This window comes from Aulonocara sp. 'chitande type north' Nkhata Bay, linkage group LG23 (assembly GCF_057382095.1).
Source record: "Aulonocara sp. 'chitande type north' Nkhata Bay isolate Kocher_YH1m ecotype deep benthic linkage group LG23, A_spYH_male_GT1.1, whole genome shotgun sequence".
Classification (NCBI taxonomy): Eukaryota; Metazoa; Chordata; class Actinopteri; order Cichliformes; family Cichlidae; genus Aulonocara; species Aulonocara sp. 'chitande type north' Nkhata Bay.
In genome coordinates, this window is record NC_141365.1 from 7,865,797 (window position 1) to 7,893,370 (window position 27,574).

A 27,574-nucleotide genomic window follows, 5' to 3' on the forward strand; every position below is an offset into this window, starting at 1 on the left:
AGAAGGAAAAAGTATATGTATAGATGGATCCATTGTATAAATGGATAAGGAAAAGTTAAAACCTCCCTAAAAAGCCCATTTAGTTGATTCAGAATTCTGCAGCAAGCGAGCTGACAGGGGTAAGACAGAGAGAGCATGTTTTTCCCACACTGCCTTCTCGTCATTAGCTCCCTGTTAAATCCAGAATCAAATATGAAATCCTTCACCTCACTTTAATCAGGCCCTCATGGTACCATACCACTCCAAAAGAGCACTTTGCTCTCAGACTGCTGGTTTACTTGTGGTTTCTAGAGTATTTAAAAGTAGAATGGGAGGCAGAGCCTTCAGTTTTCAAGCCCCTATTCTGTGGAACCAGCTTCCAGTTTGGATTCTGGAGACAGACACACTCTCTACTTTTAAGATTAGGCTTAAAACTTTCCTTTTTGAAGCTTATAGCGAAGCCTGGATCAGGTGACCCTGAACCCCCCGTAACTACGCTAGGCTGCTAGGGGGTTTCACACTGAGTGCTTCTTCTTCACTCACCTTTTCACTATATCTTTAGACACCACTCCGCATCTAATCATTAATCTCTTGCTCTCTTCCACAATGTGTCTTTTATTTTGTTGCCCTCAACCCCAAACAGTTGTGGTGGATGACCTCCCCTTACTGAGCTTAGCTCTACTGAATGTGTCTTCCTGTTAAAGTGAAGTTTTTCCTTCCCACTGTTGCTAAGTGCTTGCTCAAAGAGGGGGTTGTCTGATTGTAGGGCCTTATAATATAAAGCACCCTGTTGATGCTATTTGGCAATATAAACTGAATTGTACTCTATCAGGGTCCAAGAATAAAACATAGTAATCAAATTTATGATCAAAGATTCGATTCGACTTAAATTTCTGTACTAGCAGCTGTATTTTCAGATTCGAAAACCCAGTTTTCTAACTTCAAAAAGGCGTAATTCAAAGTTTTAAATATTTACATTAGTAGAGTTTAGAATGAGACATTAACATGTAAGCAGTTATGGGCTCAGGAGGTTGAGCGGGTCATCTGCTTATTAGGCTACTTTGGTCAGATACTGAGATCCCAATTACTGGAAAGACGTCAGAGTGTGCCAGCTAAAAAGTGATTAAAAGCATGAAGTAAAGAAGTCAGAGAGGAAAAGCACTGTAAGTACCAGTCCATTGAACATTTTAATGTTTTTCACCTACCTTACACTTACACATGTAAAATAGTTATCTAAGTGACTTCAGAGCTAGAATTAAAATGACAATATTTCAGTTTGTTTTTGTGTGGAATAGTTTAAAATTGTCCACGCAGTTCAGTACATTTCTGATGAGAAAAAACAAAAACAAAAAACACAAACAAACGAAAACCAAACAAGTCAGAGTACGTTAAATATCCATTTAACAAACTGCTTCAGTCAAGGATTTTATTGTAAATTTACACAGTTCTTAAACTGAAAGTAAAACAATGATGACTTCAGCCAAATCTTCTTCAATAAATACATAATGAGGATATTTTTTGGCATGATGTAAGAAGGATGTAAGAGCCACACTGTCAAATAGCACAATACTGCTTCACCTGGTTGGAGTAACTGTCTGTAGTTTATTTACACAGCACCATCTAGTGGTAAACCATTGAAATGTATCTCACAACCTCCCTTTAGAGGACAGTGTTTCAGTTCAAACAACTTTACAGGCATCAGTAAGACAGCAAAGACTGCCTTGCTCCTGGATAACAGGAACCTTCACGCAGACTGACTGAGTGACATAAAGGCTTCTGAAATGTTTCTTTCATGGCAGAAAAGAAGAGCACAAGTGACTTCAAAAGTACTTTATAAAACAAAAGTAAAGGTTAAAAAAAAGATTTTAAAAAAAGAAAAGAGGCTAAAGTGGTGAGGGAGTTGGCCGTGAGCAGAGCTACGGGGGGAAAAAGTGCACAGGTGATGTGATGTGGAGGTGAATGTGGAGGAGAGGATGAGTGTCATTGGACAGAGCGTCACAGGCTCTGGCAGCACTGGAGTTTGTTGCCCTTCTGCCCGTCAGTGGTTGGCGGGACACTTATATCTACGACATTGTTGCCTGGAGACTCGTCGTGTGCAGATCTGTCTGCTATCTGCTTCTGTGACACGATGCGATAGATTTCTGCAGACAAATTTGAGAAAGAGGAAAAAAAATTACACTTTTGCAATGTTCATCATTTAAATTTTAATGTTCTTATTTATTTAACTGGCTGTGCAGATTAAATATAAAAAGGTACTATCAGCTGCTCGTGCATTTCCCAGAGGAGTCGCCACATGTTTTGATCTGGCACAGATTTTTATGCCAGATGCCCTTCCTGATGTAACCCTCCCATTTATCCAGGGATCAGCCCAAGGAATACACTAGTTTGTCACCCTGAGGTGGGGTTTGTTTCTCTCTCAGTCCTCTATTTTTAACCAGTGGGTGTAAAGAACGCTAAATGTGTTATTAAATAAATAAATATTTAACAGTAGCATGTAAGTTACACTTACTGATCAAACTAATCGAAATATGAGTGCATTTAAAATGTACCAAATTTAAGTAAATATTAATTACAACCCATGCCTAAATCCCCAGAATTAATACATGTTAAAGTATGTACAGTAGTTATATAAATGTAATGTCTTTTTTCCTGCTTCTATCTGGCATGCAACTAACATACATTACTGTCAGAAAAAAGTCTTGATTCGCCATCATTTCTTTACATTTTACAAGGAAACTGACAGCACAGTCTTCAGGAATAGTTCTCCAGGCTTCCTGGAGAACATTAAAAGCTTTTCTTTAGATAATGGATGTCTTTTTTTCCCATTCCCTGACAAGATGATCCCACACTCCTTCAATAATGTTCAAGTCTGGGCTCTTAGGAGGACAGTCCTTACCTTACAGTGTTCTGTTGTGCATTTTTCTTCTCAGGTATGCCTTTACTGGATTGACAGTGTGTTTGGGATCACTGACAAATGAAGCCGTTGCTCAGATTTGGCTTATTCAAAATCTAACCGTTCTTTTCTGTATTCATTAATTTTGACAAGATCTCCAACACCACTAGCTGAAATGCAGCTCCAAACCATGACAGAGCGTCCACCATGTTTTATAGATGGTTGTAGACACTCTCTGTTGTACCTCTCTCCCGAGTTCCTCCAGACAAAATGATGGCAATATAAACTTTGGATTTCAAATTTGGATTAATCACTCCATCAGGCCTCTTGGCATTATTTTTCAGTCCCATTCTTGTGTAACTTGGCAAACACCAGCCTTTTCTCTCTATTTATTCCCCCTTACGAATGGCTTCTTGATCGCCATGACTTTAAGATACTGATAGACGTGCCACGTCTTATTTTGTCCTTCATTTGTCCAGTTTCCCCTGTTGTTTTAAGGATATGCTGCACAGCGTGCTAAGCTACGCCAAGTTTTCAGATAAAGCTCATTGAGAATCACCTTGTTGATGCAAAACACTACCATTGGCTTGAGTTGGGTGGCTTTTTTATGCTTCAGTTGGCTTAACATTAACATTAATTCACTGCATTTACAGCAGTCAAATAATCAATTTTTCAGAAAAAAAGCACACTGGGAAGCTATAATATAAAGTGCATCTACATGTCATCATACAGATGTTAACATGTATAATACTGCACATACAATGACTGCAACATTCAAGTTGTAAAAAAGTCCTTCACTAAGAATGAAACGAACTTACTAACCTTAAAAATCGTGGTCAAAATATTGAGCATAACATGACTTATTTTAACAATAGTTAATGTAGTTACCCATACTTGTTTATCATCAACATATTCAACTAATAACGACTGTTGGGGACATCAAAAATCATTTCACAGTGACAAAATCTATACTGAAACATTTGATGAAATTACATGAACTGGTCACTACCAGTATTATGATTTTGGTAGATGCCTTTTATCAGATTTCAAAATAAAAATTCTGTGTGCATTCCTACCTGTTAAAATGTTCTTGAATGCCTCCTCTACATTCGTGGAGTCCAATGCTGACGTCTCAATAAATGAGAGTGTGTTCTTTTCTAATACGAGAAGAGACGTTCGACACTTGAGATATGCACAAAATCACACTGAGCGCAGACTGTTTGGCATAATTGTGTCTCAGTGCGATTTACCTGCGAATGCTCGGGCCTCATCAGTGGGCACGGCCCTGAGGTGTCGGAGGTCGCTCTTGTTTCCAACCAGCATTATGACAATGTTGTTATCAGCGTGGTCCCTCAGCTCCTTCAACCAACGTTCAACGTTCTCATATGTCAGGTGCTTTGCGATATCGTAGACTAGGAGAGCTCCTACCGCACCGCGATAATACCTAAGTGAACCAGCATAAACGGAACGATTAAAATACTGTCAATACAGCACGATCGTGTAAGCTAGTTCAGACAAACTGAAAATACTCACGCTGAGGTGATGGCTCTGTAGCGCTCCTGGCCAGCTGTGTCCCAGATCTGAGCCTTTATCGTTTTGCCGTCCACCTGAATGCTTCGGGTGGCGAACTCCACCCCGATGGTGCTCTTGCTCTCCAGGTTGAACTCATTTCTTGTGAAACGGGACAGCAGGTTACTTTTCCCTACTCCAGAGTCTCCGATTAGTACAACTAGAAACAATACAAAAATTATATTTAGACTTTAAATGAAAAGCACTCAAGGAAATTGTACTTTTAATAGTGTCCCATAGGCGGGTCTGTGACCAGTGACTGGATTTCTACTTTGTTTTTACACTTAATTTAAACAGACTCATTTTTAGCTGCAGGATTACAGATTTTACTACAGAATTTACAGCCATGCTGAAAGTGCTGAACTGTTGCTTTCTATCTCTAGCTATCAGACTTTGCCCTTTTGGGAATGAGGCTATTAGAAGTTGCCAATATCCTGCTCTATAGGAAATCTGACTCATCAGTTTCTCAACGCCTCTTATTGCTGTGTCGTAACGAGTCATCAGTATCTTACAATCAGTATCCAATGGCTTCTCTAGACCGCCTTACTTTGATTTGATATTTTTAAGAGATAGCTACTTGGCCATTCATAGTGTTTCATCTCAGGTTAGTATCACAAGGGAGGAAATAAGGATGCCACCTATTGTGGTCCCATTCTGACAATGAAACCTAATCAACATAACTGTAATCCTAGGAGTAAATGGATCATATGATCAGGGCTTGGTATTTGTTTGGTATGAAAATATGCTGGCTTTTGATGTTTGGAAAACACCTGGGAGCAAAACAGGGCTCTACTGGAGTTTCCTCCTCTTTGCTTTCACTGGGAGCGAGTTTCCTCCCTCAGGCTCCAGTTTTGTTTTGTTTTTTTGTTTGTTTGGTTTTTTTGGGGGGGGGGGCACAAAGAGGAATCCTGTTTTCTTAATCATTTCATCTGAGTTTAGGAGGCAGTCTAAAGAAAGCAGACCATTGCTGGAGCCCCTGCTTAAATAGCAGACGGCTACGTGTGGCCACCGCAAAGGAAAACTTCTCTTCCATGCCAGTAAAGTTTAATTAATGCAGAAGTAATGGCACCATCCGTCTGACTAGCCACTAGCTTGCAGCGCCACACGCCCTACTTTCTAGAAAAGCCCAAACTGCTAGCTGTAAACCTCGGTACAAAAGAAACAGCACCGCACCTAAAGTAACGGTAAATATGGGTTTAATTAGAGGAAGCGACGCTTCAATTGTAAAATAAAATAATAATAATAAAATAAAATGTAAAAAAAAAAAAAAAGGGGGGGGGGGATCTCGGGTTAGCTACAGTTAGCAGCCACCACCAGCTGATTTTCTACCCGGCGGTACCGCAGCTAGCATGCTAACTGACGCTGAACCCGTCCAGAAGCGGCAGCGGTTCCGCTTACCTTTAAACAAGAAGTCGTATTCATCGTCCCTGTTCCCCATCGTTTGATACTATCGCCCTCCTTTTTGAGATTGCGGTGATGAGAGTAGGTAGGTTTCCCTGCCCAAACCAGGGTGGTGCGCCAAGATGACGAGAGACAATGTGCACGGAGCGGAGCCGCTGACACGGTCACGTGACTGCCCGCTACGCAGTTGCGCGTACCGAGAGGAGGCGATGCGGTTAGTACTGGGAAAAGTCTCCCTGTGGATACTTTACATTCATTTACCTTCTTATTATAATTCGACTTTTAATATGTTGTGTTTTTAAGGTTATAAATTATGTCATAGTTTTTGAGGTTTCTGACGTTTAATTTACAGACATATGAAAATGAAAAACCAAGTACATCCTTACCGCTTCCATAGGAATAAAGAGGGTAAGTAACAGGCAGGTGCCGGTAATCAAATGCAACAAGTCCTTCATTGTACAGAGAGATTATTCACAAATTGAAAACATTCAAGACAGCTGCCAGCAAATTCACCCTTAAGTTACATGTTCAAGTTCATGATTGTACAAATAGAAAACAGCAAGAATGACTTGTTTGGAAAGGAAGGAGAAACCCTCCTCTTACCAGAAATAACTGCCAGCACGGCTTATCTGCACCTGAACAAACCACAAGACTTCTGGAACAAAGTGGAGATATTTCACCATGCACAATGAAAACAAATCACAGCATATCAGGAAAAACGCCTCATACCATAACTGTCAAACATGGTGGTAGAGGGGTGATGGTTTAGGTTTGTTTTGCAGCCACTGGGACCTGGACACACTACAGAAAATGAGTCGACCATGTACTCCTCTGCATACCAAAGTATTTTGGAGGCCATTTGTCTGACAGCTAGATGTTGGCTCATGCAATAAGAAAACAATCAAGGTGTTGTAATGGTCCAAAGTCCAGACCTGAACCCGACTGAAGTTTGTCTCAAAAGCCTTAGGACAGCTGTGCAATGCAAATGAATAAGAGTGGGCCAGAATTCTTCCAAAATAATTTGAGTGACTGATAAAGTCACACAGAAAACAAGTTATTGCTGCTAAAGGTGATTCCACATTTAGCAAGTTACTGATTATGGGATGTGCTCAGTTTTTCACAGGACTGCAGAGAGTCCCTTGAAGACTTTAAAAAAGTCACATACAAGTATTTTATTTGCATTGCTTTAGTTTTCCATCCAAACAAGGAAAAAGAAAAATGGAAAAACACATAATACTGATGATGAAACTGAGTGCTAGCCATCCCACACTCTTACAAAGTTGGCAGTACTGATTTCTCCAGCTGCACTGTGCTGAGAAATGGTTAAACAGTTTTGTATATTAAAAAATGTGTTGTGTATTTATTTTAAAGATCCAACAATTAAAGAAATTGGCCCAACAAACGTGATAAACTGCTGCCCATGTTACAGTCTGTGGACGTCAGGCCAATCAAGCTGTAGTACAATAGTGGCCAAATGTTTTGGCACTACCAAAACTAAACTTATATATATTTGTTAAATTAAATCTTTGAAACTTATGAAGCCTTTGTGATTGTTCTTCACTGTATCATAGAAACATCTTTGTGTAACTGCCAAAACTTTTGACAAGTGTAGGACAAAAAAGCAACACCAGGGGACAGCAATGCTTTGGTCTGAACCAACTCTCTACTTACAACTAATCTGACAAATCTATATCATCCAAGTCCATCCAAAACTTTTGAACAGTGGTCAAATGTAGAAAAGGCCCAAAACAGCTAAAGAAAGGAACCTGTGTGGCCAACACTGGCAAGATATTTGAATCTCATCAGCTCTTGAAATGGTGATATTTATGCAGTGCTTAACTTCAACAAATGTATAAACTAATAAACTTAAGATGGCACACCTACAAAAAACCTCTACACCCTTCTCTTGTCAAATGAATGTACAATAAACTGTGCAGCCACTTACCAGAAATCAGAGAGATTTGCAGTGAGGGCGAGGACTCTTGGATGCACTCGCTGTTGCTTCTTTTTTTTTTTTTTTGGTTTCAACTTTTGTGTCCATCATCTAAACACCTTTGTGAACACAAGAATTCATAATCAACCACTATAAACAGTGATTCACGCTAAATGTGGTTTAAAAAAAACACACACAACTTAAGTACAATACTCACTTCTAAAGGAACTCAAGTGGAGAGCTGTGGATTTGCAAATTTTAAAGACATTGCAAAATTTATTCATGTTGATAGGATGTGGATTCAGGCTGCCAGCTGGTGTATTGAACTTGCAAGTTCAACAAATACCAAGAAGAAACCAAAAAAGCTCCCGGGGTGTTCGCTATAAACACATGCAGGTCAAGAGCCAGCAGAGACAAAAAATAACGCACTTCGGGGCCCTTTTTATTGACGACACCTCCACCTTTTGTTTATTTTAATAAATAAATTGAATACATTTTCAGATTTATTCAATCCCCATCTTACACTGTATGTTATTCCCCAACTGTGTCCGAATCTTTTCCTTAACAATTTCCCATTAGTTGTGTTTATTCATGTCTTACTTTGATCAACATGTCAATTTACATCATTTTGGTCCTGCATGATATTTGACACTTGTGTTACATCACTGTCTGGGCACTCCACCCGGACCTTATGATTTGTTCTCATTGTGGTTATTTTGACAGGTCGGTGCTGCGGTAGATACGCAATGATGATTGTTTTACTCGCTTTTTTTTTTTTTTACATATACCCCACAGATCCATTGGGTGGTGGATATTCAGGTAATAACTATAATATCTGTGTCTGTCTTTCTAACTGCCTCTCACACTTTAGGGCCAACGTCAACAGACTGGGACAGATGACTTCACCAATACTGCGCTCTGAAAAGTGTGCTTTCGTGACAGATGGGCTGTAAATGATGATTCAAACTTGGAAACATTTGTATGCATCATTGCGGATAATAGTCTTCACTAAGAAACCGGAAACTACACCGTAACCTTCCAGGTAACATGACGCACCTTCAAAGAAACGTAACTATGCGTCAGGTCGAGGCAGACCTCGGGACTTGAGTGCCGTGGATGTTATCCGCGTGCTTCAGTTCGCCTGAATCAAGATGGCACAGCGACATATTTCGCTGTTGCTCTCTGTTCAAAGCCTAAAAGTTGGATTGTTGGTGGTGAACCCATATTTAAACGGAAACAGTTGCATTTTGTTCTCTGAAAAGAACTAAAAGAAATAATATTTAACATCTTGTTTCTGTAGAAATTGAGAGCTTATGATTTCAGATTTCAGAATGGAGGCTGGCTTTATATGTAGCGTTAAAAGTAGAGCAAAAGTTTTCTTTTTTTTCCTTTCTTTTTTTCTTTTTACAAATCAATAATATATTTTCACATAAAAACATATATTAGCAGTAAAAATTATTTTTACATAGCTTAATGTTTCTTGATTTACAGTAACTCTGTACTATTTTTAACAGTAATGTTGAATTTTGTTTTTCACTGTAATGTTCACGGATATTTCTTTTTTTTTTTACAGTGTATAGGTATGAGCCCTGCGTAAATGAACCTTAGGCTGGATTGTTGATGTTAAACTATAATGGCTAAGAGTGAGTTACTTTGTAAAGATCAAAGATCACACATTCACAGAGTAAACACTGCTAAGGTAACGCCAAGGCCCAACCTTAACGTAAATTCGGGAACTGCTATTTAATCTTATTTTTTTCCTGCATTGCTTTGTGTTGTGTGTTTGCACAGTTATTTCAACACGAGGAACAGCCCTAAAATCGACAAAAACATGTTTTTGTTGGTGGCGCTGGCATCTGAAAATGTGACTTCGTGTCCTCAGTTCATTTTGTAGCAACAGAAAAAAAAATACACGATTATTACTACGTCATCTTTCATGCAACACTGAGCTCAGCAACGTTCTCATGGAATCAGATTACCAAAAAACTTTGACAAGATTGAGAATAAAGTACAAGTTGATGGCTAATCTCAGGACCTGTTTCATGCTATCTGAAAGAAGCCTGTGCTATTTTTACTAAAAACCGTGATGATATCAAGTTATGGCTCCTGATTAACCGAAAGATTAGGCGTGATACGTCAAGATCACACCTTGACGTGTCCCGCCATTGTTTCACTGCCTGTACCTTGGTAGTGGTGCACCCTTAACGGGTCGCCAGTTCTAGGCAGGGCTAACGAGGGCTAAAGAGAGACAGACAGTCAAAATTCAGTCAAAAACTTCATTTACATTTGGGCAATTTAAATTCACCATTTAACCTGACGCCCTTAAGCGCATGCCTTTGTCCTGTGGAATACCTGGAGAGAGCCCACGCAAATTTAAGCAATGTGCAATTTCTTGGTTATAAAAAACAAACACCATTTCCCATCTTACAGCGTTAGTACACTATACTTTTTTAAAGGTGCAGGCTGTATTATATAGAGTAGCCTAACTTCTGTGTATTTTATAGGAAAGGAGCAACAAATCATAAACATTTGAATTGAATTTGAATTATGTTGTAAAGACCCTGCACGCTATAAGTATTTTAAGCATGCCCAAGTTATAAACTTTAGAATAATTCAAAATGAATCAAAAATCTTTATATGGAGTATATTGTTTCCTCATAGTTCCATACTGTGTGGAGCTATGGGACCTGCAGCACGTGCAAAACAAAGATTACTATTACTAATACTAATACTAATACTAATACTAATACTAAACCTAAGCTAAGGCCAACTAAACAGAAAACAAGCGGAAAACACATAGTGTACTTAGAAATCTAAACTAAAATAAAAATATAGAGTAAGAAAAATAAGTTTGGTTTTAGTCTTTGCCAGTTTCGTCAGATTATGTCAACACAACCTGCCAAGCAAGTTTTGGTGCAAATGTTTAATCAGAGTGCCCCAGATGACTAACCTTCACATTATAACCATTTAAAAAAGGCCTAATCCTCAAACAATGAAGACTAAATTGAAATTAGCAAACACACTCTGGACTGAGCCCATTTAAAACCAAATAAAAATAGTCACGATAAGAAATTCTAAAACAACTGCGCTTCAAAGCAGTGAATAATCTACAAACAAACTGTATGCAGAGGTTTGAAATAAGCGATGAATTCAGGTCAGAGATTTTCTAAAAGCAGGTCTCTGGACAGAAATCTGGAAACTGTATACCTGAGAAACAGGTAAACAGGTGAAATGGTTCTGGAGCAGACTTGTGAATGAGTAGCTGACTATTCAAAGTTAATGAAAATGTAAAAAAAAATAAAAAATAAAAATGAAGTGGTAAACACATGTACTAGTTACTAGTGGCCATTGATGATGGCAGGTCTAAAAAGCTAACGCTCCAGCTCAACAGCTTTATGGTTTGCGTTGTTTCCATTTAATGACCTGTGAATTATTTACTGTAAATAATGACTGAAGAACATACACGCTCTGATGAGCATTGTGCTTTAGTTCTTTTGAAGTTCATTAAGGTGTAAATACCAGGCGCTGGAGTTTGTTCCAAGTTGCAAGAAAAGGTAGTTTCCGTCCTCAAGAAACACCCACCCACTTCGCTCTTTGACCAATCATTGGTCGAGGGCGTGGCCCAAGGACTGAGTTGTTTTATAGTCAGGCAGCTGGGGCACTTTTCATACATTTGTAGGAGAATTGAGTTCGTATTCACAGTATAATCTGACTTATTCTGAACAACGACACTTGCTGTGATGGCAAAGCGAACAAGGCGACCGAGGGACCAGCTGCCAAACTGTTACTATGAAGGATACATGGAGAAGAGATCATTCAATGATGAGGTAAATAAGATTTTTGCTTGGTTGTTTGTGCAGATATGTGACCGTTGTGTACTCACGCTTACAGCAAACATGTCATTATTTTCCATCGAGGCTTCAGGTTTTTAACTTTCAAACAGTTTAGTCAGTTTTTGAGTTTAAATGTCCATGAATTTCTCATAAACGATCAAGACCTGATGAAGCAAAGTCTTTCTATTGATTGATACTGTCCAAAAGAATTTACTCTTATATATAAGAGAGAGAAAAAGAGCAAATCCTTACAACTGAAAAGTGCAAAAATGTGACCACTTTTGCTTGAAATGTTGTCAAATTCGTTTCCTTATTGTAAAGCAATCAATTAGTCTGAAATATGTTTTCTGTTTGTTGTGTGTGTGTGTGTGTGTGTGTGTGTGTGTGTGTGTGTGTGTGGTAACAACAGAGGAACATGAATGATTGACCTGCCAACCATGTGCAGAACATGCCATTAATGTTCCTAACAACTGCCAACTGTTAAATATTTTTATTTACTTATTCATTTTAATGTCAGGGCCATTTAGTGACTTCAAAGAGGACTTCTATGCTTTCATTTTGTTTGTAGTTCTGTAGTTTTTTTTTTCCTGCACAAGCCCGTGCTTTATATAAACTGTACTCCAATGTAATATTTGTACTTAGTCTTTACAACGTTATGCTTGAAATGATAAAACAGCACTGCATTGGCATGGTTACTGCTCAGTTACCCTTTAAAACAGATGTAGGTAAAAGACCTAGATAGAAAAAACCAGGTAAACAAAGTTGTTTACTGTGGTAGAGAAGCTCCTTGTCATTTTCACATTTTTTTTCTGCCTGTCAGACTGGTTTGACTTCTTTATTGCTTTTGTCGTAATCATTTGAGAAAACCAGGAACTAACACAAGATATAAACTAGAACATCAAGCTTTAGAGATCATAAATCCTGAGGGCTGTTCTTACAAGGTGTTACTGATAAGACTGTGCACATGAGACTGAAAGGCAAGCCTTTATCTCACTTTATAAATTCAACACAATTTGTTTGAGCTTGGCATCGAATGCCTTAGAGATTTTGCCATCAGCCTTAATATTTGCCAGCAGGTCACAGTGTTGGAAAATGGAAAAAGAGAGCTTCATTCGGGTCTTTGCTTTGTCTGTAGACCAAAATAAGATGAAATTATACATGAAATGTCTCTGGTTTTCTCAGTCTAGGCAAAACAAGTCTGGGGAGGCATTGTACAAGCATGTAGAGCAGAGTTATTAATATCATACACCTGTATCTGTTGAGGTTTCTCGGTTTCCTTTGCGGTAAAGGAATCAGTTGACTCATCAGGTCTTTCCCAGAAATGTCATCAGCCTGGTTTTTGTTGATGTTGTTGTTTTTTCCTTTGTTGTGTAACTTTGCTTTCTTCTTTACTTGGAAGGAAATAAATGAAATGGATAAAAGAAAATGGATGATTTTATTTTTAAAATATCTATCCACGTGTCTGGATTCGTCACTTTTCTTGAGCTGTTTTTCTTTTGTGTGCAGACATCTCAGAAACTGTGGACCGCCCTTTGTGGAAACACCCTTTTTTTCTTCAATGACAAAAAGGACTGCGATGTAAGTTGACTTAATGAAATTCACAAATTTGAATTATTCTTTTTAAAAAACAACAAACAAAAACCCCCCAAACTTTTCTTGATTAACCCTCTTTGACTGTGTGTGTTTTATCAGTACATAGAGAAACTGGATCTCAGTGGATTTATCTCAGTAACAGATGAGACCAGACAGGACCGTAACTTGGATGCAGCCAGATTCAATCTCCGACTGAAAGGCGGAAATATCAAATTCACCGTAAGGGAATATGTGGAATACATGCAACTGGTCTGATTTCTATCAAAGGAGGATGCTCTGTTTTTGACCTTTTCCTCCTCCTCTGTCACTTCTTTAGGTCCCAAATGCAGAAGTTCGTGAGTTTTGGAAGGGCTATATCCAAGCTGTGGCTGAGGTCTGTGGTACAAACCTTTATCTCACTTTATAGAAAAATAACAAGCTGTAGATGTAACACAGAGTATTTAAAATTATTATTATGTATTCCTGCAGCTGGCTGTGCCCACCTCTCTGAATCTGCTGCCAGGTCAGATCCACATGCTGAAAGAGGCAGTACAAAAGGAAACTGAGAGAAAACAGAACAGCCCTCCATCTGCTGAGACCAGCTGCCCTTCTTATGTCACCCTACAAGCAGACATGCCAGCGTCAGTATCAAAGACACTCGTGACTTTTGCACTATTGCTGACTATGTTTATGGCGAAGAGGTGTTGCTATAACTGTAAATGCGTTAACTGGTATTTAACTGAATTATCTGCATTTTCATTCTCGGAAAAAAAAAAGAAAAGAAGCCAGACATGTTGGAATTTTGTTTTCTTTGGAAAGAAGTCAAGATTGACTCTAATGCCAGAAACATTCTTTGCATATGCATTCCATTAGAATTTAATTATATACCGAGCTCAGCTGCTGATGAGTGACACATTTGTGTCATTCCTATAGCTGTTACCACAATGTCTCCCGCCTGGAGGCCGAGCTGCTTCTTGACAGAGAAGTCAAAAGAGGAAACCTGCTGCTGAGACCTGGAAGCGATGGGAGCTCCTTCGCTGTCAGCACCAGGCAGGACTTGGACAGGTACGCACACACATCGGACACAGATATAAACATGTACTCACTCATTCATACATAACACAAATAATATACAAACTTAATTCCCAAAAAGTTGTGATGCTGCGTAAAATGCTAATTAAAACAGAATAGAGTGATCTGAAAACCTCATAAACCCATCATATTGTTTATTCACAGTAGAACTGAAATATGGATTTATTTATTCTGTTTTTACGTTACGCTTTGCACAGTGTCCCAACGTGGCTGATAGCAATAACTATGCTGGTATTTTATTCAGGTTTAAAGTTTATTCATTTTTTTTCTTGCAGCCCTTTAGTCAAACACTACCGCGTGATCCGAAAACACGACGGCGGCTTCATCATTGATGTGGAGCCTAAAGTGAGTATTAACACCAAAGCCCAATTCTGGGTTCAGTTGTACATGTGTGCCTCAAAGAAAGGAGCAACTGAGTAACTTAAGTGGAATCTTTTATTCTCTATACAGGTTTTGCCTTTTTTTTTTATTGCTTTATGAAATCTTCTGTGTGTGGCTTACACCCACATGGCAGTGACAAACAGTGCAACACACACACACTGCTGCCCTTGATAGAACTTTTTTTTTTCATGGTTTTATTGGCGATAGAGATAAAGTGTTATGACCTCCTGGAAAACAATAAGGTATTTAACAGTAAAGGCTGTGGTGGGAATAAAATTGTCATGGCAGCAGATGATTGTTTTAATCTGGCTGCTGTTTTCACGACTCAGCCTGGTGTGTGTGGTTTTTTGCATTAGTTTGCGGGTACAACGCTAGGTTTGTGCTTGAAAGTTGCATACATTTCCTTCTGTGCTCTCATGACACACCTCAGTCTGTAAAGTGAATTTCAGCAGCAGTGCTCACTGCAGTTCCTGCAAGACATTTTATCGTTGCAGGTCCATAAATGACCAAGTCAACACACGCACACACACACCCTTGTTAACTTTGTGTATTTGATTATTCTCTCTGTGCAGGTCACCTGTGACACTCTGCACGATATGATCAGCTATTTAGTGACATCAACTGACAGAGTTTTGATTCCCCTCATTATTGAAGAACCATATGAAAAGAAATTATGTATGTACAGAACCTGATATAGTCCAGTCTCTATTTGTTCTTCTGTAATAATTATTCCATGACTAATATAAGCTATGGACTTTTTTTAACAGCTTATATTTCTTCTGATAATGAAAATGGAGAAAAGAGTGTTCAGCAGCCCTTGCAAAAAGGTCCTCCACCAAGCCTTCCTTCCAAGCCTCCCAAACCAGGTATTTCCCATTAACACAAACTCATACATCAGTCTGTTTACTCTGCTTTGTAAGCCTCTTTGTTTTGGTGCAGTTGGGAGATTCCTCCTTGAGATTTAACTTTAGTTTCTTCTTTTGGCTCTGGACTTTGAAATTAAATGCTAATTACCATTAAACTTTAATTAATTAAACTGTAATTTAAGAAAATCTGCACAAAATATCACAGTAAACAATCGTTTGAAATGATATTGAATTCATTCCAGACTCCTGTGACTAAAACATATTACGTTAACCTTTATTTACCTGAACATAATATGCCGTGTTTATTGTCTGCATATTTGTGTTTTCCCAAGGTTGCTGGTTGAAATAGTACCTGTTTTTTTGTTTGTTTGTTTAAAATCTGGTCATTTTCTTTCTTTATTTTTTATTAGGTGCTCCAATAATCAAAATCGTGTCTTCTATTTTCCAGTCTGTAGAAAAACACCATCTCCTGAACCAGAGGAATTGCCAGTGGAAGAGTGCTTGTATTTGAATGAGAACTGTGAGTATCACCATTGTCACATGTGCCATCAATCAGCTCATCCATCATGAGTTTTTTGTTATGTTTCACAAGTGTAAACAGGTGTGACTTCATTTTTTCCAGTTACTGTTTCTAAGCAATGTCTGTGTTCAAACAGGGAATGAGGAAGCAGAAGAGACAGAAGATTCCTCAGTCAATCCGTTGCCACGTAAGTGGCTCTCGATCTCTATCTCGCTTTCTAATTTAAGAAACTATTGGAAAATATTCACTTTGACGCTGCATGGTTAATTTCCCCCCTTGTATGTGTCTGTCTTCACTACAGAACCAGAAGGGAAAACCCAGAAAATTCCACTCATGCCTCCAACTCCTGCACCTCGCAAATTTTTTCCCTCCTCCGTTTCAACCACAAAACAAGATGTGAAGGTGAAAGCCGTTACAGACCCCGATAATCAGCGTAGGTTCACTTTAAGGCTTTTTCCTACCTCAGTGAAATCTGAAACACATTTAATATTTTTCTAAATTTTTCTAAATAGTTATTTTTACTTTTTTCTCATGTTGCTTTTAGTTGCTCGCGCAACAATATCTGAGCTGAAACTTCGGCTGGAAAAAAACAAGGGCAAGTGCCAGTGACCTCTCGTGACGGGAGCCCCTGAGAGCAATCTCCATCTGTGACAATATGGCAAAGCTGCTGTGTCAGACCGTCCCTGCAAGATGAACCGACACATGGGAGCAGAAACGGGCCGCTGATAACCTCCCCCTGCTCCGCAGTGTAGCTCGGCTCTGTCGGCAGCACAGAAGCAGCAAAGCCTCTCAGAGGATTAACGTGCTATTGATTTTTGCTTCTCTTGGACACTCGTTAGCAAATTAATCAACTGTAAAGAGCAGTGCACATGTCACATTATCTATACCTTTCTCTTGTACATTTTGCACATTTGCCAATGAAAGTGGCACTTTTTTTCTTTGTTCTATTGAATCACATTTATCAGTGTTTTTAGATTTGTTTTTTTAAGATTTCCATAGCTACAATGGTTATATTCTGCCTTACAGGCAGGATGTTCATATTTGAACTGTAGTGTATTACTGCCCACCTTTTTAGTGATGCAGCCCTATGAAGAAAAACAGAACTGCCAGACGAACTTTTGGTTTCTGTAAATGTATCGTATAAAATTTTTATTTTTTTACTGAAGTAAAACTTGCTCTTTCGCATCAGGTCATGTGATCAAGCAAATTCTAGTAGGTGCCATGCAGCAACAGGATAGGTTTTATGACGGTCTGTGCCAGGTCTATTTCCGCTTTATGTATTATTCATACAGCCAAACCTTTTTGTCCTCCTTTGTTGATTTCTGTTTTGAGACAGACATCCACGGACAAACACAGTGCTCTCACTCCTTTATTACCTCAATGACTGATACATTATAGTGGAAAAAATTAAACTATTTACAATAAACTCTGACATCTGTCAGCATGTGAAACAAAGTCAACAGAACTCTCGCTTCTTTAAAGCATCGCAGGCTACATTACTCAGAACACACGTAGAGGGAGAAATGTGGCAAAGCAACACTGTTACCGTGTGTTACATACAGCATGAGGTGGATGCTTCTCAGAGGTCAGGCGGTGCACAAAAACAGACTTCAGACTAAGTTTTCAGGGTTTATCGTTTTAGTTTCTCGCCTGGGTGGCTCCATAAATGGCTAATCTGTATTATATGATTTATTAGCTCCAGCTACTGCCTAGCTATTTGTTATATTTAGGACTAAACGCAGTCCACTACTCATAATGGGAACTCTTTGCTGCAAAAGAAATGGTGCATATACAGGGACAAGCATTAGAGTGCAGTTATGTGAGTATACAGTACAATCATTTCAAAAATCCTGAAGCCACATGAGCGCTCTGACTTCACTACAAGGAGTTAAAATGAAGGAAGTTGCCTCTGACTTTTAGTCTGTACGACAGACTCCTCCACAGATAACACCATCTCTGATTTTAAACTAACAAAACCTCAGCAGGAGCCAAAAGAGCCCAAAGTGTGGGTCCTGGCTATTATATGAAATACAATAGACACTGTTAAATGCACATGCCTTGGCAACAAAACAAATTCAGCATCCTAAATATGTTAATTTCTTGTATCTAAAAGCTGCTGGCAGCGATTCAGGGACTTCAGTAACTGTGTGTAGGTGCAGGTTGTTATTTGGGTTATAGACCGTATGTTGGTTGCTGGCTGGATAGGTAATAACCGCTAATCCAAATTTTTCTGACATAGTTTTAAATTGGAACAGAAAGCTTATTAGCGTACCCGATTTCATCTTTTTGGAAATGAGCAGGAAGGCACAGGGAGAGAGAGCAGACAGGACAGAGCGTAACCCTGAACCGGCAGCTGGCTGCACAACAGTTCGGCTGACAGAAGGATGGACAGCGGCCAGCGCTAAATCAGTGCTCTAGCAGCAGTGGTGCTAAATGGATGTGCAGAGACAGGAAACCTAGCAAGCCTACACCTACTGTATCCCCAGCATTCACAACATCCAGAGTCATACATCTGAAGAGTTCTGTCACTGAGGGAGCAGCAGACCCACCTCTTCCCACCTAAAGTTTGTCTCTATGCAACACAGACACTGCACGTGGAACAGGATAAACTGTCATACTCCAGTGATTTAACTCTTCTGCGATATGGCTTCGACCGCCGTCAGGGCAGAGGAGATGATCTGCGGCGCTGACCAAGGCTGGGTGGAGGTGGGAGGAGTCCACTTGGCTAGGTGGATGGATGTGTCTAGTTGAGACTGGCGTTGGAGCTGCTGGTGCCGCTGTTCTTCCTCTGGCCGCTCTGCACCACGCTAGGAACCTGCAGGCCCGTCACTACAGAGAAACTCCCGTTCCACACCTGCAGGGGGCAGCACATGACAGGCAGTTTATTAAAATAAATAAATAAATCAGCAGGTGGTGCAAAGTTTTCAGACAAAAATAGGCTTGAATTTCCTCACCATGAACGCTGGGATAACTGGCTGCTGAAACTTAGTTTTAAAAGTGTGCATCAGCTGCTTAGTTTTGGCGTTGTAAAAAGACAGAATACCTGGAGAGAAACACAAAGGCAAACATACTTAACGGTTTATTTTATAAAGATTTTCTTTTTAAAATGTGTGGAAGTTAAAGTAGCCTTATTCTTGCTTCACTTTAATCCACAAATAACGCTAAACAGTCTTTTTCTTTTATTTCATTTTGTTCCAGTTACCAAATTGTGGCTGAGGCAAACTAAATCTTTGAGTTCACCCATTGATCTGTTTGGATCCTACCTTCATCGTAGTTGATGTAGACTCCGATGCTATTTGGGATGGGACAGTCGAGGGTTCGAGCCTTGTTGTTGTGCTTGGCTGTGAGGCTCTGCTGCAACCAGTTGTTCAGGTGGATGCACCAGGAAGCGCTGCTTTTCCCCAACTGGTCGAATCGGCCGAGGCTCCGCAGGGCTACGCCCACGGCAAAGGCCTTGCTCTCCTTGTCGAAACGCACCTCCCAGTACTGCTGGCCAGCATCAATCACAGTGTCAGCTGTCACGACACATAAGGCCAGTGTCAAAACAATCGCCACTGTCTTTACGCATGCTGACAGCTGTGGTTATGTAACAACTGCCTTGCTAAGAGATGGAAATCTGATTTGAAAAGTTAGTTATGTGGAAATGATTTCTGTTTAAAATATCCAAAGCTGTAAAAAGTGCAGTAATTAAAAGAAACAACAAAAAAACCCTTTGGTTTAAATCTGGATCATTTCTTCTCGTGTAAAGCCTTCATTACACCAACTAATTAGTTCACCTTGGGCGGTAAGGAAGATCAGATTACTTTATTGTGTAACTTTCTAACATTGTATCTTACAATCTACAATCTGGGGCGGTTTGGTAATGCAAAAACAAGTTTGTGTCTGTCCTTCCCTCTTTTTTTGCTGCACGTATTCTTACCCAGCACTGTGTACGACTCTGCTGTAAACCTGTCTCTGCCGGGCCGGGCGGTCGGTGCTCTCTTAGGAGACATCAGGGCTGACCTGATTACAGAAAAGACACGAGCTAGAAAGATTCAATATTTCTGAGCTTTATTCATAATGAGAGTTAGCACATGAAATCAGCAGCTTACAAACCTGGCTGGGGAGTGCATTGGTGAGTTGGTTCGGTTCTTGTCTTTTCGGATGTCCTGTATTTTTCCTCCGCTGCTGTCCCACTCAACGCTCAAGTCCTCCACCTTCAGGTTCTGATGAGCTGAAGCAGCATCCAGCTTGAAAGTGAAAGCTGGATATTGGGAAAGAAGCAACGTTTTTCTTTTAGTGTACAGGAAACTGAAAAGCCCCACATCTTTTGTCAGTCAGAGTAAAATAACAGCAGCCAGATCCAAGTATTCTCACCGTGGGTTTCTAGTGTAACCGGCTCAGAGAACTCTCCCGCCACAGCCTTGTTACACGCTCTCACTCTGAACGTCAAGTACCGGGTGTCAAAGCGCAGACCTTGGAATTAGGGAAGTTTTCTAGGTTAGAAAATCTACTCAAAGTTTAACTATAAATGCCAAACATCACCTCACAGTCCTCTTCCTACCCGTGAGAGTGTGCTCCATCTCTCGTATCCCCTCCACCACCATCCAGGGGTAGTCCTCTCGGATGCGAGGTGGACCCTCGTGATTTGTGCGCCGGTGTTCTAGTATGTAGTGGTCTATCTTGCTATCAGGCTCTGGTAAACTCCAAACTACAGTCACCGTATTGTCGCACACCTGGCACTCTGACACCTGGATCTCAGGAGTAGCAGGAACTGAAGACAAAAAGAGTTTTTACCTGTTACAGATTGTGTCCAACATCAACTTTCACTACTCTTTACTAAAATAGTCAAGAAGTGTAACAGTTCGATATTAAAGCTGCATTTAATACCACAAGGGGGCAGTATTTTCCTAAAAGAAGTCTGACATGACCTTGTGGCAAAATATAAATATTTATTTTATTTTTATTTTTTTTTACATGCACTTGATAAAAAAAAGTCGCCCTTCTCTGTGCCCAACTCTTCACTCACATTCATCTGATAAACTTTCACCTTTTCCATTTACTGTATCCTGTTTAACCAGCAGTGTGTCTTAGCTCTGTGTGTCTTAGCTTTACAGCTAAAAGCAGGCGATTCAGATCAGATTGAGACCCACACTACATATGTAGGCTGTCAAACCGCAACGGTGCAATAACGAGGTTAGGAGGTCTCGCACAGCTGTGGAGTGATACTTCTCTGTGGTTTTATTGCTGTATGTAACTCCCCGTCACATCACATGTATTCATTTGACTCATTAATATAAAAAAATGCTGGTAAGTGGAACATACTGCAGGAAGTTTAACACACAGCAAGCATCGACCCTTTCTTTTGTTCTGGTTGAAAAAACACAAAAATGCCTACACTGCACTTAACAACACCTCCAGGGTGGCAGCTTATACTTTATCTACCAAACACAGCCTGACCAGAATCTCTTAAGTATTTTTTTGAACTCTTAACTTCATTGTGTTGTGAAATTAAGTGTAATGTGCAGTGACTCATTTCGGGTTGTTTTATCTAGATTGCATCGTCTTACTTTTGAAATTCATTGAGGTGAAGTTAGACTACATGTACTGTGTAGCAGTTCAAGGTGTAACAATACAAAAGCTCAAATCTTAAAAGAGTTTTCACACATGACCTCAGGTGGGAACGTTAACCAGATTTCCCCCCTTTTCCCACATGCAGCACACCGGATCACGCAGCCTGCTTCAAAAACACTGTTTAGTTTAGGAGATCCCGCTGAACAGACGCACATCCCGCCTAGCTGCTGTAAACTCTCCTCATATTTTATCTGCTCTACTATATGACCTAGTGAAAAACTACCTGGACTTTGTACGAGGGAGCAGGCAGGTTACAGGTTGTTTAACTTCCGATGCGATTGAGACAGTTGTGCCCTCACGTGCAGCTCTGCTGATCAGAGAAACAACTGAAACCCATTAAATTGGTTGGCACTCGACAAGAGCCGACAATGACATGACTAGATGCAGATTTTATACCAAAAAAAGTAATTTTTCAGACAAAAACTGTAAAGTAATTAGTTACTAATTATAGTAAAATACTACAGCTGTAATTAATAATTACTCAAAGTAATTATTAGTAACTAGAGCTGTTAAGGAGAACCTCAATTTCAGCTCCATATTTAAATTCTTGGACTCTGAATCATGCTAAGCTACTCTTGTAGAGTTCAAAATAATCCTTACTAATCTTATGCTCAGCTGTACTGCAGCCCCTAATTTTATCTGACCTTCAGCCCTTCTCTCTTTAACTTTATTTATATAAACACATTAAAAACCACTAAAACTAAATAAATTAAACATGTTCCTGAATATTGATGCTACACAACATTTACAGCAGGAACCTATCCTCCAGAGATGAACTATTTCCAAAAGCCTGACAAAAAAAAAAAAAAAAGAAGAGGTACATTTTCAGTTTAGATTTAACAACCGTCACAGGCGATGTTCATCTGATTGCAAAAACAGCCGAGGCAAACATCCCCCTTTTCAGAAAGCATCAATCAGAGGAATGATCAGGAGTGGCACACTTTAATGATATTGAGTGTATGGAGGCAGACTATCTACCACATATCCAGGTGCAAGACCATTTAAGGCTTTAAACACAAACAGTTTTCCTTTATATTGGATTCTGTAGTGCACACTACCTGTAAATAATCAACAAGTAACTGACCTACTAATCTATGCAGTGCATTACAAGAGTCGAGTATTTAATTTAACTAAGTGTGCATGTGTAACATTCTTATCATTGGTTATCCCTTTTAAACAGAAGCTTTAAACAATCAACCGGGTGTGTAAAATTAAACAGAAGTAGAGAAGCAGAGTGCTGCTTTAATGTTGTGCAAGTCAGCAACTCCTTCGTTTCAGACCTGGGAGAAATTTGAGTCCTTGCAACATCTCCCTCTCCTGGCTGAAATCCACCATCAAGTGACTCATGTTGTCACTGGCTTTAGCCTTCAGGGAGAGGCGAAAGGCTGGAGCCATTGTGACGCTGTGGAGAAAGACACACAAAAAACACACAAAGACGTGGGGTGGAAACAAGTGCGGGTCTATTATTGAACTGAACCAGAGGGCGACAAAGAAGAAACAGGTGATTCTAGTACTGCTCACTAAGAAAAGACCACTAACTACATTTCTGACATACTAGCGCTGAACTCATCACCCTAATTCAAAAAGCGGAGCTAGAGAGGGAGCAGCATTCATCCAGGGAGGGGCTGACACAGGATGGCACAGACTCGAGATGAGAGTGGGGAAACTCAGAGACAAAAGAGTGGAAAGCTTCCATCGTGCTTACTGTCTATGAAATGGGTGCGGTGGCTACAGGTTTGAATGCATGCACGCTACATTCATTAGATGGCTCGCTGGTTACAGGAGGCTATGACAAAAGGAAAGTAATGGATTGCTGAGTACTATACCTATCCTTAATGTCTTTGGCCGCCTGGAGAGGAGAAGCACAGAGAGGGAAAGGAAAAAAAGAGGAGAGACACGGAGCGAAGAGAGAACTGAGTAGGAGCCCATCATGTTGTCATTCAACACAAAAAGCTGCCGGTGGCCATGTTAAAATCACTGCTAGTATGACAGCACAAGGAGGACAGATTAAATCGTATGTGGACACTGAAATTCACATCAAACGGCGCAGCAGCATGACTGTCAGTTACCTGAGTAAAACCGTCCGTCTCAGAGGAGCAGAGCGTCTGATTGGCCATCTCCAGAAGCTCCTCTGAACTCTCCAGGGCTTTGGAGCAGGCGCTCAGCTGACTCTGAGAAAAGACCAACTTACAGTCAAATGGAGCGCATCTGCAAACTCCCACAGGTTATTCGTCTGTATAATAAGTTGATTGTGTTGCCAGCAGAAGCCATGGAGCTAGCTGCATCATTTGAGAGTCATCGCTCAGTCCTGAGGCTACAGACGTTTTTGAATTATTGGTATTTTGACCTGAGATGAATGAAAACAAAGATCAGCTTTCATTCATGCAGCTAGTTTGGAATAAATGTTGCAAAGAAAGAGAGTAAAAAAAAGCAAAAAATGCAAACTTGAGATGAGTCATTTTCACCTCCTCTCTGCAGCAGGTACCTCTGGCTCCACAGCTGCAAGTTCCTGGCCTTACCTTGTTTATTGTTACACAATATGAACAAAAGTATCGGACCACGCCTCGTAATCTTTGAATTCAGGTGTATGAAAATCAAGCATGCAATCGGCCTTTACAGACTGCATGGCTCACTGAATTCGATGGTGCTGTAATAGGATGCCTCTGTTGAGATCTCTTGTAAGAGGCTTGTTGCAACATGGAAGTGTTTAGGAACCATGCTAGCTCAGCCATGAATTATATCGATGACATAAAGTTACAGAGCGGGGTCGCCGAGTGCATAAAACTCGCCGACGCTCTGCTGATTCAGTAACTGCAGAGTTCCAAACTTCCTCTGGCATTAACACCAGCACAAACACTGTGTGCCGGGAGCTTCACTGCATGGGTTTCCATGCTTGAACAGCTCCTGCAGGTGTAATGTGGAGATGGCTCAGTAGTTTTGAGGCATATAGCGTATATTTCTCTTCTCTCTCTCTCTCTATGGTCTTCTTTCTTACTTCATTTTTTAAAGCACTTTAACAAGCTAAAGCAATGTAAAGGAAAAAAAGTAAAAAACAGTGTTGCTATGGTGGAAATCATTGAAAGCTGATTGGAGCAGAAGTCACCTGATTCTGTACACACCACTTAAAAACAATCACATACGGACACTTTCAGTCTCCTTGCATCTTTGGGGCGATTTTGGCCAAACCATTCATGTTCAGGAGGTTCATGGTTCGAGGAATAAATGACAGTTTGGACCTTTTTTTTTTTCCAAACAAAGGGGAACAACAGCACCGTACAGATGGTAGCAGTTTAAAGGAAGTGGCAATATTATTTGTCTTGCTCCATAGTCCCCTATAAATCTTTCTAAGCTTGGCAACGCACTTCAAAACATATTACTAGCTATTGTTACTGTCTTCCTAATGCCTCAGAGGCATTTCCAAACCAACAAATGACACATGAAGTCAACACACTTTCAAGAGAAGTACAACCGAACATGTGAAGCATTTTAGAATTCAGCTTGAAGGATAAACGCTTCTCACCAATATTATAAATTACAGTGGCATTAAAAAACATAAACGTTAAGACAAACACGATGATGCTCCACTTAAACCTGTTATCTGTAATTTTGTGGTTTGTATTCTGTACAGTTACAGTATTTTTTAACAGATCGGGTTAAAGTACGTTGCATTCTGCTTGCTGTTCACTTAGAAAAGTTTAGATTTTAGTCTGACTTAAAGGTCAGGAGGCTCCGGTTTTATCCTGTGAACCGCCTTACTCAATCAGTGATCAAGAGATGAGCATGGGATGTACAACAACAAAGAATGAAACAACGTCCCCACAAGCACTGATGCAACACCTGCTTTCGTATGCAGACAGGTAATAAGTCTAAGCCATGCAATGATGCCCCCCCGATTAAAAAGATCTAGACTTTTCAAATCAAGAAACAATAACGGCTACCTGCAGCTCATAGGTACGGCTTGCTCGCTCCTGTTTGATACGGGTCAGCATATTTTCTTTCATTTCGTCCAGAACAGCATGGAGGGAGCTGCATTCAGACTCCAGGTCCTCCTGCACCCGGTTGGAATTTGCCTGGTGTCGCAGCAGAAAAAAAAAAGTTCAGGGTATCATTTGAGATCAAATTTAACTTGAGCCCTTCGCGTTACTGTACCTCCAAGTTGTCCAGACTCTGCTTGAGAGTGCAGATGAAGTTGGAAATCTCCTCATTCTTCATGGCCAGTGTGTGGGTGATCTTCCGCAGAGATTCCTGAAGAAAAAGACAAAATTTTCCTTTAGTCAATTCAGATTTTTCTTAACATTTCTGCTTTGAACTCACACACAATCTGACCCTTCCAGGCAGGCTCAGGATCCCTGTATTAGCGCACAGGAGAGCCTCCTCTGTGGATAAGATGTGTTAATCAGCCCTTGTCTGATGAGTGGACACATAAAGCTTTAGGCTTTGAGCTCCCTTTTAAACAGATGAGATCAGAGAGGGACCTACCCTCGGTGCACAGGGAGGGCGGAAGGATGCGCATTTATAATTTAATAATGCAGCTCCGCAATCGTTACGCAGGCGACTTCAAAGACCGGACACACAATATTACACAGAAAAACCCACACTTTTGATTTGCTGCCACTCCTGCTGCACTGCTCCGACGCCACAGTGAAAAAGCCCATTCATACAGAAGAACTGTGCAATGTTTGTTGATGGAAGAGGAGCTACGCCAAGGCCCCCTTCCCCACGTCCCCGACTGCTACACCGATACTTGTCGATAAGAAAGCGGTCGATAGCGAGCACAGAAACGACCCCACATCCACCCGAACAAACACCGAGTACAAAAACAAGACGACTGAGGAATTCAAGCCCATGCTGCATCCACAAACTCCCTCATATCGCCGCGTCTCCCCCTCCTTCCTTTGTACACTACGCCCTGAAACGGCTTCCCCCATCAGAGACACCTGTTCCCCCGGCTCCGGCTCACCTTCTGGTCTCCCATCTTGCAGTCAGGTGCACCGGCGCGGTCGCAGCTCCACACACCGCCGGTATGTCTCCTCCGTCCCCCGGTGTTTGGTGTATTAGCACGGCGGAGCTGGTACTGATGCTGCCGGAGAGCAACGCATCTTCGGACGGACACCAACCACCAACGCCTTTGGGCCGTAGTAAGCGGGGCGCATGCGGCACGGGGGGATTCTGGGTAGTGATGTTCTGGTGGCGCGGGTGAGGGATGCTGCTTTCAGGTGCAGTCAGAGAAAGGACAACTAGATAGATAGATAGATAGATAGATAGATAGATAGATAGATAGATAGATAGATAGATAGATAGATAGATAGATTTTAAATAGCCTATATAACACAATACAGAGCCATTTAGGGTCCCAATAAAAATCTTCTTGGATATGGTTTTAGGTTTTCCTGTTATTTATAAAATCTCTGTATCTACTTTAGCTACTAAAAAGACAAAACTCTGTGTCTGCTTCCTTCTTTCTTTTTTCTTTGTAGAGGACACAAATGAATGTCTTCTAAATAATGCAGGAGAAGGCTCCACCTGAAATCTACATCTATATTACCAGATAAGTCGCCACAGCAGTGCTGGAGCCTATATCTCCCTAAATACTGATTTATTTATTCAGCATCTCTAATCTGAGATGTAAAACTGAGCGCATGGTTGGTAATAGTATGGTGAACCATATTATGAATTTGGATGATCTTGTGGTCTCTAGCCGTGGTAGTGCTGGTCTCTATTAGCTTCTTCACATATGTTGTGGATTTAAAAAAAAAAAAAAAATCATATACAGTGTCTGTAAGAGCGATGTTATTATTTATAGAACCAAGGAAAACAAACATTTAAGATTTTATAGACTTCATATTGTCATACAATAACGTTACTGTGTATGTAATAGGGTCAGATGTCTTGGACAGAGCAAAAAATAAAAACAACAACAAA

At 40.3% G+C, this 27,574-nt stretch overlaps 3 protein-coding genes across 4 annotated transcripts; 1 reads left to right on the forward strand and 2 right to left on the reverse strand.

Moving 5' to 3' along the window:
• Positions 1 to 1,153: 1,153 nt before the first annotated feature.
• On the reverse strand, positions 1,154 to 6,019 carry LOC147301105 (ras-related protein Rab-11B). The gene is made up of 5 exons (XM_086284329.1): positions 5,840 to 6,019; positions 4,406 to 4,601; positions 4,123 to 4,316; positions 3,949 to 4,029; positions 1,154 to 2,120 (listed from the first exon to the last, which is right to left on the reverse strand). Exons 1-5 carry the CDS (start codon positions 5,877 to 5,879, stop codon positions 1,975 to 1,977), a joined length of 657 nt encoding a protein of 218 aa, XP_086140455.1. The 5' UTR covers positions 5,880 to 6,019; the 3' UTR covers positions 1,154 to 1,974.
• A 4,491-nt stretch (positions 6,020 to 10,510) lies between these two features.
• Positions 10,511 to 19,695, forward strand: LOC147301106 (signal-transducing adaptor protein 1-like). The gene is made up of 13 exons (XM_086284328.1): positions 10,511 to 11,602; positions 13,115 to 13,186; positions 13,301 to 13,420; positions 13,518 to 13,574; positions 13,670 to 13,821; positions 14,114 to 14,245; positions 14,548 to 14,617; positions 15,226 to 15,328; positions 15,421 to 15,519; positions 15,968 to 16,039; positions 16,176 to 16,226; positions 16,341 to 16,472; positions 16,584 to 19,695. The coding sequence occupies exons 1-13, from the start codon at positions 11,516 to 11,518 to the stop codon at positions 16,646 to 16,648; spliced, it is 1,212 nt and encodes a 403-aa protein (XP_086140454.1). The 5' UTR covers positions 10,511 to 11,515; the 3' UTR covers positions 16,649 to 19,695.
• On the reverse strand, positions 17,391 to 26,822 carry fsd1 (fibronectin type III and SPRY domain containing 1). 2 transcript variants are annotated; one of them, XM_086284325.1, is made up of 13 exons: positions 26,613 to 26,822; positions 25,802 to 25,897; positions 25,591 to 25,722; positions 23,722 to 23,823; positions 23,479 to 23,501; positions 22,933 to 23,054; positions 20,583 to 20,792; positions 20,396 to 20,494; positions 20,135 to 20,282; positions 19,959 to 20,041; positions 19,303 to 19,554; positions 18,994 to 19,082; positions 17,391 to 18,893 (listed from the first exon to the last, which is right to left on the reverse strand). In XM_086284325.1, the coding sequence occupies exons 1-13, from the start codon at positions 26,625 to 26,627 to the stop codon at positions 18,783 to 18,785; spliced, it is 1,482 nt and encodes a 493-aa protein (XP_086140451.1). In that variant the 5' UTR covers positions 26,628 to 26,822; the 3' UTR covers positions 17,391 to 18,782. The 2 variants fall into 2 exon arrangements, with proteins under 2 accessions (XP_086140451.1, XP_086140452.1); XM_086284326.1 differs by lacking the exon at positions 26,613 to 26,822 and adding an exon at positions 26,249 to 26,506.
• Between the last annotated feature and the right edge of the window lie 752 nt (positions 26,823 to 27,574).